A 14,446-nucleotide genomic window follows, 5' to 3' on the forward strand; every position below is an offset into this window, starting at 1 on the left:
TCCCATCTGACAGCAATGCGGATTCTGTGAACTGAGGCAGATCCTGAGAGGGAGGGGCAGGAAGGGTTGCCTCAGCTCCAGTGTTCCCTCTAAGCTGAGTTAGTGTGAGCTAGCTCACAGTTTTTTAACCTCTGACTCACACATTTTTGTCTCCGCTCAGGAAGGATGGCTCCAAAGCAAACTGATTTATGCAGTAGCCAAATAGCTCGCTCACAACTTAAATGTCAGTAGCTCACAAAGTAGAATATTTGCTCACAAGACTCCACAGGTTAGAGGGAACACTGCTCAGTGCTTAGTTCTCGTGGCCCTTTCTTACACGCCCAGGGAAATGCCAATCACCCCTTTGGGTTCAGGAAGCAAGTTTCTCCAGGTCAGTTTGGCTGGAGATCCCAGAGGTTTTTTTGCCATCTTCTGGGCATGGAAAAGGGGGTCACTGAGGTGTGTTTGTGGAGGGGGAGGTATTTGTGAATTTCCTGCATTGTGCAGGAGGTTGGACTGGATGACCCTGGAGGTCCCTTCCAACTCTATGATTCCATGAATGGTCTTTCCCAACATCTATTGCCTCAGTGCTTAGTTCCTGTGGCCCTTTCTTACACGCCCAGAGAAATGCCAATTACCACTTTGGGGTCAGGAAGCAATTGTTCTCCTGGCCAGTTAGGCTAGCCATCCTGGAGGTTTTGTTCGCGATCTTCTGGGCATGGAGCAGGGGTCACTGCTGTGAATTTCCTGCATTGTGCTGAGGACTGGACTACGTGACCCTGGAGGTCCCTTCCAACTCTGTGATTCTAAGTAGCTAAATTTATACTCAAGCATGGCCCTGACCTGGATAGCCCGATCTCCTCAGATTTCGGAAGCTAAGCAGGCTCAGCCCTGGCCAGTATTTGGAAGGGAGGCCACCAAGGAGTACCACGAATGCTAGGAAGAGGAAGGCCTCTGAACATCTCTTGCCTTGAAAACCACACAGGGTCACTGTAAGTCAGCTGTGACGTGACAGCAAAAAAAAAAGGGAGGGAGACAGAGGAGAAGTTACAAGAAGAGGCCTGTGTAAAACGTGAACGAATGGGAGAGTAATCGACCCATTCAGAATGGGTAAGAACCACTCTAGCTGTTGACTGACAGGACAGGATTAGCAATCTAATCATGGAAAATGCAGTGAGAGAGTTGTTAGAACGGATTCAGAAGGGAGACTAAATTGAGGTACAGCTGAATTCACTCAAAGTGGTAAGAGGGAGGTTAATTCAGTGTAAAACATGACATGATGCACGAAAGAGTAATCGGTTCCCACAACCAACCTGAAATGGAATAGTCTCCGTTTGGCGATGCCACGGTGATGGCCGACGCATTGCCGATGCTCTCGACTGGGCCCAGGCCCATGTGGTTACTGAAGCTGAGCATGTGCCACCCCATCACTTTGGCCAGCTGCTGAACGGCGTGCACCTGATGCTGCGACATCTGCAAGTGTGAGATATGAGCGTGCATGCTGACCGAATTTTTCTTCGCGTCCCCTAAATGTCAATGTTTATTCTTGCTCTTCCAATAGGAAAAACCTATTATTTTATTAAATACTGTAACGTATCAATTACTGTTTTCTAGCTCACAGCAGTCTGGAGCAATTACTGCTGTAATTGCACTAAGCCTGGCCCACATAGGCCACAGCCAGCATGGTGTGGTGCTTAGATTGCTGGCCTAGGACCTGGGAGACCCAGATTCGAATCCCCACTCTGCCATGGAAGCTTGTTGGGTGACCTTGGGCCAGTCACACACATTCGGCCTAACCTACATCACAGAGTTGTTGTGAGGATAAATGGAAGAGAAGGGAATAATGTAAGCTGCTTTGGGTTCCATTGGGGAGAAAGCTGGGCTGTAAATGAAGTAAATGAATAAATAGTAGAATGACGTGGTATTATTTCTGGAAATTTTGGAGCCACGTGGAAAAGAATTTCTAAGGGAAAAACCCTCAAACATATGCAACTAATATCTGAAAACAGCGAACCCTTTCATAACATATTGTTGTGCAAGACATTTAACTGCTGCCAAAATTATTCACACCTAAACAATCATATCTTTGAAAATATGTTATATACATCTACAGTTCACTCACTTCAAGGGTTTGGGTTTTTTTTTTAGTGCTCCCCATCATTTCCTATTTTTTCCAGAGGAAAAGATGGAAAAGAAATCTTTGGAAGAAACTGGAACACCCCCTCTCCCCGAAACTCCCCCTGGAACACCTCCTCTCCCATTTTCCCCAGGCCTTCACATCTCTAATAAGAATTGTCATTGTTTAATGCTGTTGTTTGTTGTACACAAACATTTTCATATTACATGTTATCAGTAGAACTTTGCCTTAAAAAGGATTTAATTCATTCCTCCTCAGGAGAAAATATTCCATCGGACTCTCTCTCTGTTTCTAAGGCTGTAAATGAAGTAAATGAATAAATAGAAGAATGACGTGGTAATATTTCTGGAAATTTTGGAGCCACATGAAAAAGAATTTCTAGGGGAAAAACCCTCAAACATTCTGCGGAAGATTGAAATATATGCAACACCAACTTTCCTCTCAAACCCAAACGTGTTTTACTGCTTTAACATAACATGCATCATTCATAACTTAGCATATGAAAATATACTACAAATGCAGTTGATTCCTACAAGCAAAACTGCAAACATATCCAGTGCTTGAGAAAGGAAACAGCTGCTCCCTACACTACCTTAGCACATGTATCTTAACTTTTGCCCGGTAGAGAAAAACAGAAGCTATGTTTGGATATCAAGTTAAACTTTATAACACTGAAAACAGCAAACTCTTTAATAACGTATTGCTGTGCAAGACATTTAACTGCTGCCAAAATTATTCACACCTAAACAATCATATCTTTGAAAATATGTTATATACATCTACAGTTCACTCACTTCAAGGGTTTGGGTTTTTTTTTTAGTGCTCCCCATCATTTCCTATTTTTTCCAGAGGAAAAGATGGAAAAGAAATCTTTGGAAGAAACTGGAACACCCCCTCTCCCCGAAACTCCCCCTGGAACACCTCCTCTCCCATTTTCCCCAGGCCTTCACATCTCTAATAAGAATTGTCATTGTTTAATGCTGTTGTTTGTTGTACACAAACATTTTCATATTACATGTTATCAGTAGAACTTTGCCTTAAAAAGGATTTAATTCATTCCTCCTCAGGAGAAAATATTCCATCGGACTCTCTCTCTGTTTCTAAAACTTTCCGCCTTCATTTTTTGAGTTTTCCTGGGCCTTCATACCTATAACCACTTCAGGCTGGAAGTGGCAGATATTAGTTTTTAACGTTCCCCCAAATTAAAGCCAGCCTGCAAATATAAAAACCAAGGAGAAATGTCCCAGTCCAATCTCTTCCTTCCTATGCTTCTTTCTGGCAATATACACACCTTAAAGAAATCATCTCAGTTTTTACCTGAGACAGAAGGAAATCTTGCAGCTCTTGTTCTTGATGGGACAGCGTGATAACTCTTCCATCTCTATGGACTACTCTGATCTGCTCTACGCCGATATTCAGTTGCAGCTGAATGGATCTTTGAAAACAGTAAGGTATTATTAGCATTAGTGACATTTGAGCAGTGGAGGGAGGTGGAGAAAAAAAATCATGAACACTCTTGCTTGGTTTGGGAACATTTTGTATATGGTAAAACGCTTACAGGGAACGGCCAGAAAGAATTTCAAGCAATGTGGTTCCCTGTTGTTAAATATCTTACTGCAGGAGGGATTCTTCCAAAAAATAAGCACTATCAAACTTTGCTGTTTTTTTTTAATTTAAGTGGTTTAACTGTTATAAAACTGCACTTCGCCTAGAAGGAAATGTTCTTATTGCTTTGTTACTCTGTTGGATCCTTCTCAACTATTTCTGTATGTATACTATTTTCATTGTTTTTCAAAATAAAAATTATAAATTGGGGGGAAAACCCCACTCTTGCTTGGCACAGCGTGGTGGTGGAAAGTTCCGTCAAGTCACAACTGACTTATGGCAACTGGCGACCCCTAATGGGGTTTTCAAGGCAAGAGACATTCAGAGAGGTGGTTTGCCATTGCCTGCCTCTGCGTCGCGACCCCGGTATTCCTTGGAGGTCTCCCATCCAAATACTAGCCAGGGTTGACCCTGCTTAGCTTCCAAGATTGGGCTAGCCTGGCCTGGGCTATCCAGATCAGGGCACTTGGCACTTAAAAAACACGTCTTTGTATGCTTCTTCCACCAGGGTGATCCTCCCCCCCCCTTTCGTAACAGTTTGTTATAATTCATTTCAAAAACTACATCTCCAACGTACACTGATTAAATTACAAAGAAAAAAAGGCCATTTCTTATGAGAACTCCTACGGTGAGAGTCACTCTCTAGCTTTGCCATTCCAAACCATTATCGACATTGCCCACGGCTCCAAAAACTCTAGAGCCAACTTTAAAAATCCCTTTGAGACCTCGGATAGTATGTTAGTTTAGTCAAGAGCACTGTATCCCGTACACAGCGAAGCCATTCATTTAATGATGAAGGCGCCACCTTTTCCCAGTTGGCTGCCGTTAAAAGGCTAAAAACAAACCACATATTCTTTTACGCAGCCCAGCACAATAAGCTTCGGGATCAGATGGTGTTTTGATGGTTCAACATCTCCTTTATGAACTGAACCCCTGCCAAAAAAAGTGCCAAAAATAATTTCTAGGTGCTGCACGTCTCCAATACTTGTACATTCCCATGCACGATTGCTAACTTATGTGGGGTGAATGTTTACAGCATGGTGTTCCTTAAAGCAGAGTGAAAGTAAAGCACGACTTAAAATATCTGATCGGGAAACAAGTCCCACAATGGATATAATTTAGCAAATGGGCACACACTAACCGTTACCGGAAGAACCTGTGCTCTTTCCCTGCATTCTTCTTTTCATAAAGGCACCTGAGTCTCTATATTCCAGGAAGCGCTAAAAAGACATGGCAAGCAAACTTATTTTCCCTTCTCCACACTCACTTGCATATCTGCTCATAACCCTGGGAGGTGATCAGGACTTTGACACTCGACTCGTAGACATCGTTGATGTTGGACCAGTGGGCCTGGATCTGAGGATCCTCAATGCGGCTGGCGAGACTGTCGATGGTTCGAGCGGTTCTGAAACGAAGGAATCCCCAAACCTTACGATCAGTTCCCCGCATCCCCAGCGGCACGGAAATTAATAGGTTATGCCTGATCTAACCATTTACATGCAATACAAACGCCTACAGTGCAAGCAGGTATTGATACCGTTTAAGACAAACTGCAGCAACGCGGATGACTTCTATGCATAATTGTACGTGAAGGTTATACTGGAAACTGACACTCTGATATGCATTCCCAAAGAGAGCATTAAGCATCTATTATTCACCACGTCGATGAGCTGCTGTATAGCACATGCCAAAACAAGAAACGCAGGAAAGATTTATGAAGCATCTCCAGGGAATGAGAGGAGCCATTAGTAACCACACAACAGAGTGGATATTTCAGTTTCAAAGAGACAGCATTTTAGTGTCTCTCACCATGACTATTATGCCACAAATGTTTGTGCCAAAGAAACAGACATAATGTGTTTTAATTGATCTATTGTTCTGGATTTTCCTCTAAGAGTTTCAGGACCCCCAACATATTTAAAATGGCCCACCAGTCACGTTTTGTCCTTCGTTGTGATCCATCTCCAGCCTTTCTCCCTTTCAGTTCCTGGTGCACAGTGGCCCCTGGTACTCAAAGCCATCTCCAAACTCAAAAACTGGTTGCAATCCCACATTTGAAAATAACTGTTTTAACCCCAATTCAGCATTCTTTAGAATCACAGAATCATAGAGTTGGAAGGGATCTCCAGGGTCATCTAGTCCAACCCCCTGCACAATGCAGGGAATTCACAAATACCTCCCCCCCACACCCACAGTGATTCCTGCTCTATGCCCAGAAGAGGGTAACCCCCCCACCCCTCTCCAGGATCCCTGGCCAAACTGGCCTAGAGAACAACTGCTGCCTGACCCCAAAGTGGCGATCAGCATTTCCCTGGGCGTGCAAGAAAGGGCCACGAGAACTAAGCACTGATGCAACCCTTCCTGCCCTCCCTTCTTGTGATCTGCTTAAGTTCACAGAATCAGTATTGCTGTCAGATGACCATCTAGCCTCTGTTTAAAAACCTCCAAAGAAGGAGAGCCCACCACCTCCTGAGGAAGCCTGTTCCACTGAGGAACCACTCTAACTGTTAGGAAATTCTTCCTAATGTTTAGCCAAAAACTCTTCTGATTTAATTTCGACCCATTGGTTCTGGTCCGACCTTCTGGGGCAACAGACAGCAACTCTGCCCCATCCTCTATATGACAGCCCTTCAAGTACTTGAAGATGGTTATCATATCACCTCTCAGTCGTCTCTCCTCCAAGCTAAACATACCCAGCTCCTTCAACCTTTCCTCACAGGACTTGGTCTCCAGACCCCTCATCATCTTCCTTGCCCTCCTCTGGACACGTTAAGAACATAAGAACATAAGAGACGCCAATGTTGGATCAGGCCAAAGGCCCATCCAGTCCAACAGTCTGTGTCACACAGTGGCCAGAAATACCAGTGCCATCAGGAGGTCCAGCAGTGGGGCCAGGACATTAGAAGCCCTCCCACTGTTGACCCAGATGTGCTTTGCCTGTTTTATAATCTTCTCCAGGAGCCCTTCACTGGGTTGCAAGGAGCTGATCTCGTTTTTGTCAAAGGCCTGAGGCCCTGCCAGTCTCATCCTCTTAAGGCCAAAGGGGGCACTGGCTGGGTGAGGCATCATGTTGGAGCTCAAGGTCTGCTTGTGAAACTGCAAGAGAAGACAAGAGATTCCTGAGCAACCCACCACAGGCTAGCGGGTTGGTGGTAAGAGAGGTTGACGTTCGATGGTGCAGACGTCTCTGCTGGTATAAAGCAGAATATACAAGATCAGGGCAAATGCCCCAAGCAATGACACTGCCATAAAAACATTCTCCTTTTCACACTTTTTTCCAGGAAGGTCTGCTGGGAACCTTACTGAAAAGAACCAAGGCTGAGTAACTTTTGATGGGAGTGTACTTAACGTTTTGTCTAACTGGTCGGTATTGTCACAATAAGCCATACACACAATAAGCCTAAATCATAAATCCTGGGGTCAACAACTAAGATAAACACAGCCTGATTACAAACACTCTCTCTCTCTTTAGGGGTATTTTTATGTGCATGTGTGCGTATGTGCCCCTGAAAGTCATGGTGACCTCTGGTGACTGACCCCTACTGGGGGCATGGAGGATATTTGGAAAGGTGGCTGAATAAAGCCTGCCCCCGCCTCCTGTTTCTGGTATTTAAAGGTCTCCCATCCAAGCACTTGCCTGGGCTGGCCTTGCTTAGCTTCCGAGATCTGACGAGATCGGGCTTGCCTGGGTTATCCAGGATATGGCGGATTACAAACACTCTTTAAAAGTTATCAGAGAAAAAATAATAATCTATGGAAAACTGTGTGGTTTTCCTCACAGGAGCCTACTCTCCCCCCAAAAAAAATTTGGGTGGATGGCTGCCCCCCCCGCCCCCATGGGCCCTGCCTTGGGCAGGTGGCCCTGCTGCCCACTGGCTCAGAGCACCCCTAAGTGGATCCAAGGAAAATGGGTGGATTTTAGAGGTGCCTGAAGATATGCCTCACTAAGAGGGCTTGCAATTTCCCCCTCCTGTTCAAGCCCTCTCTCTTGCATTTCCCTGCAATGCTTTAGGAGGACTGTTCGCGCTTTCAAAGCCTCGCTTCCAAGAACATTTAATGAATAATTTCTTTTCAGACCCTTGTAATTGCTGTTAGGCAAAACCACACTCTTATTTTTTAAAAACTGCTAATGTGCTTCCAGGAATGTGTGATGTAAAAAAAAACAACAACAACCCCAGATTGAAACAGTATGCAGATCAATTCTTCTCCAGATTTTTAACTTTCTCAGAAAACAGGAGGTTCTGAACACCATCTCAGGTAAGCATTCGGCTGGGGAAAAGCGCATTACCTCCCTGATCAGCTGGTGCAAATTATGTTCAAGGACGTACAGGTGATCCTCTGGACTTTGTTTCTCGGAAGCAGACTTTTGGGATTTTTTGTCATTTGAAGAGTGACACAAGGAGATAGACAGCTGCAAGCCTGCACAAAGGAATGGGGAAGGAAATCAACATCGCTTAGGCTTATTTATTTGTCAAATTTATATCCTGCTCCCTCTCCCCAGTAAAAACAATACAAAGGATACAATACACAAACGTTGAAATATAAAACAATTAAAAACCTATCCACTATCAAGCAGGATAGGATGCATGGATGCTGAAGACACAGCTGAGGCATACCAGCTGCCTGGTGGCTAACGATCACCCAAAGGCCACCTTGCATGCCCTGCGGAACTTAGGGAGGTCCTGCAAGGCATGCATCTCTTCGGGCAGCTGGTTCCACAGGATGGGGGCCACTACTGAGAAGCCCTTGTTCTTCTTGACACAAGGTGTACAGTTCGTGGACCAGGTGTTGTTGACAATGTAGAAAACATACATTCATTTTATTATTTTGCTCCGTGTATCCTACAGGCATTTACTGAATTCCTTGAAATAAAAAAGAGCAACATTCACCACCACCACCCCAAAAACATACAATGATCGCAACTTGGTTTCAAGCCCGCCCTACAAACAGCTTGCCAGATCCTTTGCTGTAATTCTCCCCTTGGGATTCTTACCTGGGAATGGTTGGGAAATGATCTGGTTCTTCACTACAATGTGAGGAATCTGAGATTTAATTTGCACAGCTTCTCGAGAGAGCTGGGCAAAGATTTCTTTACACAACAGGACATTCTGTGCCGTTTCAAGTTTGGTTTGCCAATGTGGAGCTCCTGAAGGGGAAAAAATGTATTAGAAGTAAGTGGAAATCGGGAAGTAACTGCTACGGTCAGGAATTCACAGAACATCCAAGGCGTAATTAAGCCAAGTAACCAGGGTTAATCCTGGTTTACGGGAAAGAAATAAAGGTGCTCAAATTTGGCCATCACAACAAACTGTGGGGGAGACTGAAGGCTTCCTAAATCAAGGAGATTTCAATGTCAGCATATATGAGGGAGATGGCATGTCCATGGAGAAACCAGGCTTGTTTGCAGCTTGAAGAAGCCAGAATTCGTTCATGCTGTCTGAATACCACCCACATGGCTGAGACCAGCATGAAAGTCATTTGCAAGGAGTAATTCCACAGAACCTCCACTACACAAGGGCTGTGGGGAGGGGAAGGGAAAGGTTTTAAGCCGCTCTGAGACTCCTTCAGGTAATGAAGGGGGGGGGATATAAATCCAATCTCCTCTTCTTCTTGTTTGAAATTGTTAGCAGGGAAATTTTATTTATTTATTTTCATTACATTTATACCCCGCCCTTCCCGCGAACGCAGCGCGGTTCTGCTGTTACAAACCTAACATGCCAGAACGGCTGGAGCCACTTCAGTCTCATGCACATATCCAGGTTAATGTATTGTATCTGAAAAACTCCACGGCGTGCCTGGTGTTTTAATACTGTGATTTTTCACAAGTCTCTGAACGGGTGGCACACAAATACTCTAATTATTATTTATTATTATTCTATTTTACTTTAATTATTATTTTACCGGATTTATAACCTGCTGTCCCTGAAACCTGAAGGTTGATCAACCCGTCCTAAAGATTTTTGTTAGAACTTTGTGAATAACATCAAAATGTATAGGAATCAAGAATAGTCCAATTTGGAAGATTTATGACCATGTGGATGCACAGCTCTATGAGACTGTTTCTTTGAAAAAGACGCTTCGAAACGAGTCTCAACTCTGGGGGAGTTCGTCCATCGTTGCCAACTGATTTGGCTTGTGTTATTTTAAAATATCCTTTGCCAACTGTTAATTGGCTTGTGTTGTTTGTAAAACATACATGAATATATGGTCAAAAATGGTGTAATGTGCATTTATATAAATCTAAATAATGCACAATTTGCAGTAATTCTGTCTTGTTCATATCAGTACTATACTGCAATCCCCCTTTATCTGCTTTGTCCCTGAAACCAGATCAGAGTGGGTAACATCAATTTATAAAACACACAGCATTCTGAAATCATACTAAAATTACAAAAATTACAATACATACAGTAAGATCCATAAAATACATCCACTATACAGCTAAAAGATGGGATAAAATCCTATGGAGGGGCAACATGTAACCAGCCATCTAATGAGAAGGGGAAGGGGAGGGGGGGAGGCCAGTCCTAAGTGAAGCCGGTCAGAAGGAACCTGTTAAATAAACGAATATTAGAACTAGGATTAAAAGATATACTATTGTTCTCTTTCACACAGGAGCGGCTTCATAAAGCAGTATCCAATTCTCACAACATTTAAAGACAAAACATAACTGTACCTGGCTTTGACTTTGGAAGAGGTCTTTTAAACAAGTTTACAGTTCCAAGATCCCCTATATCTGGAGACTGTTTTTGAATAGATACCTGCATTGAAAGGAAGACCTTTGAATCATCTTGTATTCAATGAAAACGATCAAGAGAAGTGCAGAGTGTAACGTGTACAAACCTTGATGTAGGCCGATCCCTCTAAATCACTGGGGATCTGGACATCTAAAGGACAGTAATCCTCAGGAATTTTTTTGTCCAGATCAATGTCTGTGTTTTTTATGACTTCAAACGTGCCATGATGTGGAAAGAGAGACCCTAAAGGGAAAAAGGTAATAGCAAACAAGTTCTTGAAGACATACAGATCACATCCACCTCAAAGATCAAAGCATTTTTTAATATTTGCGATGATGATTTGTTCCACAAAAGCCAAACTAGGACAAAAGCCAAACATAATACAGTAAACCTTAATTTCTAGCGGAACGGTTTTATGTGAAAAAACTATAATACATGCAATACAGATTAGAAGAAGAGGAAGAAGAGATTGGATTTATACCCCGCCCTGCACTACCTGATGGGAGAGCGGCTTACAATCTCTTTTCCCTTCCCCTCCCCACAACAGACACCCTGTGAGGTAGGTGGGGCTGAGAGAGCTCTTTCAAGGACTGCCCATGAGAGAACAGCTCTGAAATAACTTGTGACTGACCCAAGGTCACACCAGCAGCTCCATGTGAAGGAGTGGGGAATCAAACCACGCTCCTAACCACTACACCAAACTATTAGCTATTATGTCTGCAAAGATTTCTGTATTTTACAGGCTAGTATTTTCATTGAAGAAGTAGCTTCAATAACTCTACAGATGTACAATATACAGCACTCTTCTTACAATATGGTTACTTAGGACTGACACGCTGCTTGAGTGTTCAAAGTGTACAACGTTAATACTTCTTGCAACCACTCAGTGAGGTAGATCAGTAATATTATCTACAGTATTGTTATCTGCATACTGCAGATGGGAAGCTGCGGTTAAGATATGAACCGAGGATTTCTTGACGTCACACCTCTGCCTTCTAGCTAATAAGCTAAATGCGAAATTTAGGCTAGTATAAAGGAGTGGACTGTGTCAATGGCAGGTTCGCGACTGGTGCCTGCTACCTAGGCTGCCGCTGCCAGCACCCTTTTTTCTCTTCCCTCTCTGTGTGTCTCTGAACTATACTACCACCGCCCTGAGGTCCCGATTAAACACCTACTATGGAAGAATCCTTCTGCCGTCTTCTTGGGACTTTGGACATACGATCCGCCATCTTTAGAGTATGAATGGCACCGAGCACTTTGTTATTAGATTTTAATATGTAGCATATGTTTGAAATTGTTATGTATATATTGTTTTACCATGGCAAGTTGTTCTTGCCTCTGTAAGCCGCCCTGAGCCCACTGGGGAGGGCGGAGTATAAGTACGAAAAATAAATAAACAAATAAATAATAAATAACAACTGAGAAGCAGGAGACACAAAGAGCTGAGCATGCCTGAGGGTGGACAGAGGGCCGTTCAAATGCAGACCAAGCTTCATACCTGCACTTTTGTAGCTCAAGTCTCCGAGGATTTTATCGCCCACCTTCCTCAGCTTCCAGTGCTGTCTCAGCCTTAGCAGTTCCGAGTTGAAGTCTCTCTGCCGCTTATTTTCCTGGCTCTCAGCGACTGATTTGGACAGCCTCTCGGCACCTTTCAGGAGGATCTGGGCGGCTCCAGCTAATGATTTCTTCTTGGAAATCAACTGCAGAACTTGAGGATTCTAGAAATGAAGAGGCACCTCAGAATGGAAATCTGTCTAAAACACGGTTTTGCTTTTGTTGCGCCATACTGAGCCCTCAAGCGTAACCAAAAAATGTGGTTTGCGTCTGCAATTCCTAAGTTGTAAGGTGTCTGCAGTTTGTGCTTCGACTTCAGAGCATTTTTCCTGAAGCCTTTTTTGTTTCTTTTCCGAAAAATTGAAAAAAGAAAAGGAAAAAAAAATGATTATGGAACGTTTTATTTTAACATGATGAATAAAATATTTTAAGACAAGGTGTTCAAATATTTTCCAAATCATTTCTTATATATATATAAGATCAATCTGATACCATATATATATGGTATCAGATTGATCCAATTTCTGAGGACACTGAGGACAAGCAAGTCCTAGGTTACAAACTGAACTCTCCAATGCAAGAACAAGATGCATTTCTTCCTTTAGGAGGTGCTATTGTCACAAAAAAAAGAAAAAGGTTTCAGTTTTGGTTTTGCATGTGGGTGGGTATTCTGTTTGTAATAATTGTTTGGATACACCATATTTTTAATATGCTAGTTGTGATAATTTCATGCCAAGTAAAAATGTCCATAGTCATAGTTTATGTTCCTAAAGTAACAGAATGACTTTCAATCTAGAAAAGACAAAAGAAATGCTAATGTAGCATTTTTTCCCAATTTTTCTAAAAAATTCCATTTTTTCCCGAAAAAAAAAAGGGAAAAAACCGGGGGGTTTTCCCGAGCTTCAACATTTCCGGAAATTTTACATCTCTAGACATGAATCTGAACTAATTCAGAGATCATCCAATTGACTTCTCAACATGTACAATGGTAGAGAGAACAAAGTTTGAGTCCAGTGGCACCTTTAAGACCAACAAAGTTTAATTCTGGGTATAAGCTTTTATCTAAAGCTTAGACCTAGAATTACACTTTGTTGGTCTTAAAGGTGCCACTGGACTCAAACTTTGTTCTATTGCTTCAGCCCGACATGGCTACCCAACCTGAATCTATCTTAATGGTAGAGAGACTCTTTCTCTAGAATCTAGAAATAGATGCAGCTTCAGTGGCGGCTCCTACCTGGTGGAACAAGCCCACAGAGGAGATCAGGGCCCTGCGGGACCTCTCACAGTTCCGCAGGGTCTGCAAGATGGAGCTCTTCCGCCAGGCTTTTAATTAGGAGCCGCCACTACTACCACCACCACCAATAATCTGGTGGTAACAATGGGGTGATGGGATGGCCCAGTATAAGATCTCGGTACAGTATTGCGATGGGGTCGGGGCTGCTGAAGCGGGCCTTGGGTATATCTATAGGTCACCATCTGAGTTGATTGATCTGATCAAATTGGTCACATCTTTGAGCATTTTATCATTGTTAACTATGGTTGATTCTTATTCTGTTTTTAACCATCGAGTTTCCAGTCCCATTACCAGAGCATTGCCCAGCTACATGCCTACGTCACGTCTGGGCGATGGAATAGTACAGCGCCTGTGTTCCAAGCAAGAATCTTCCGGCGGGGAAGCATGTGTCCCCCGCCGGATTGACGGTAGGTACTTGGAAACCCTAGTCCAGTAGCACCATAAAGAGCAACAAAATATGTGGCAGCTTTCGTGAGTCACTGCTCACTACTGTGTGCAGTTCTGGTCACCACACCTTAAAAAGGATATTATAGCTTTGGAAAAAGTGCAGAAAAGGGCAACTCGAATGATAAAAGGGTTGGAACACTTTCCCTATGAGGAAAGTTAATGCACTTAGGGCTCTTTAGCTTGGAGAAAAGACGACTGAGGGGTGACATGATCGAGGTTTATAAGATTATGCATGGGAAAGAGCAGGTAAAGAAAGAGGTACTTTTCTCCCTTTCTCACAATACAAGAACTCGTGGGCACTCCATGAAACTGCAGAGCGGTCAGGTTAGAACGGATAAAAGGAAGTACTTCTTCACCCAAAGAGTGATTAACACATGGAATTCACTGCCACAGGAAGTGGTGGGTGCTACAAGCATGGACAGCTTCAAAAGGGAATTAGATAAGCATATGGAGCAGAGGTCCATCAGTGGCTATTAGCCACAAGGTATAGCTAGGGGCTCTGGGGCAAGTGATGCTCTGTCTTCTTGGTGCTTGGGGGGGGGGTCAACAGTGGGAGGGCTTCTAATGTCCTGGCCCCACTGCTGGACCTCCTGATGGCACTGGTATTTCTGGCCACTGTGTGACACAGAGTGTTGGACTGGATGGGCCTTTGGCCTGATCCAACATTGGCGTCTCTTATGTTCTTATGTAAAC

General features: G+C 43.4%; 1 protein-coding gene across 1 annotated transcript in view; it reads right to left on the reverse strand.

Annotated features, from left to right (window-relative positions):
* The window catches only part of MED17 (mediator complex subunit 17), a 20,284-nt gene that overhangs the window by 2,265 nt on the left and 3,573 nt on the right, over positions 1–14,446 (reverse strand). Inside the window, exons 3-11 of the mRNA XM_015410278.1 lie at positions 11,957–12,176; positions 10,565–10,701; positions 10,398–10,482; positions 8,715–8,867; positions 8,010–8,140; positions 6,644–6,817; positions 4,989–5,149; positions 3,434–3,551; positions 1,293–1,452 (exon numbers count right to left, since the gene is read on the reverse strand). Coding sequence (XP_015265764.1) covers positions 1,293–1,452; positions 3,434–3,551; positions 4,989–5,149; positions 6,644–6,817; positions 8,010–8,140; positions 8,715–8,867; positions 10,398–10,482; positions 10,565–10,701; positions 11,957–12,176 — 1,339 coding nt within the window. The remainder of the gene's footprint in view (positions 1–1,292; positions 1,453–3,433; positions 3,552–4,988; positions 5,150–6,643; positions 6,818–8,009; positions 8,141–8,714; positions 8,868–10,397; positions 10,483–10,564; positions 10,702–11,956; positions 12,177–14,446) is intronic.

This window comes from Gekko japonicus, unplaced genomic scaffold (genome assembly GCF_001447785.1).
Source record: "Gekko japonicus isolate JY-2015 unplaced genomic scaffold, Gekko_japonicus_V1.1 scaffold1306, whole genome shotgun sequence".
Taxonomy (NCBI): Eukaryota; Metazoa; Chordata; class Lepidosauria; order Squamata; family Gekkonidae; genus Gekko; species Gekko japonicus.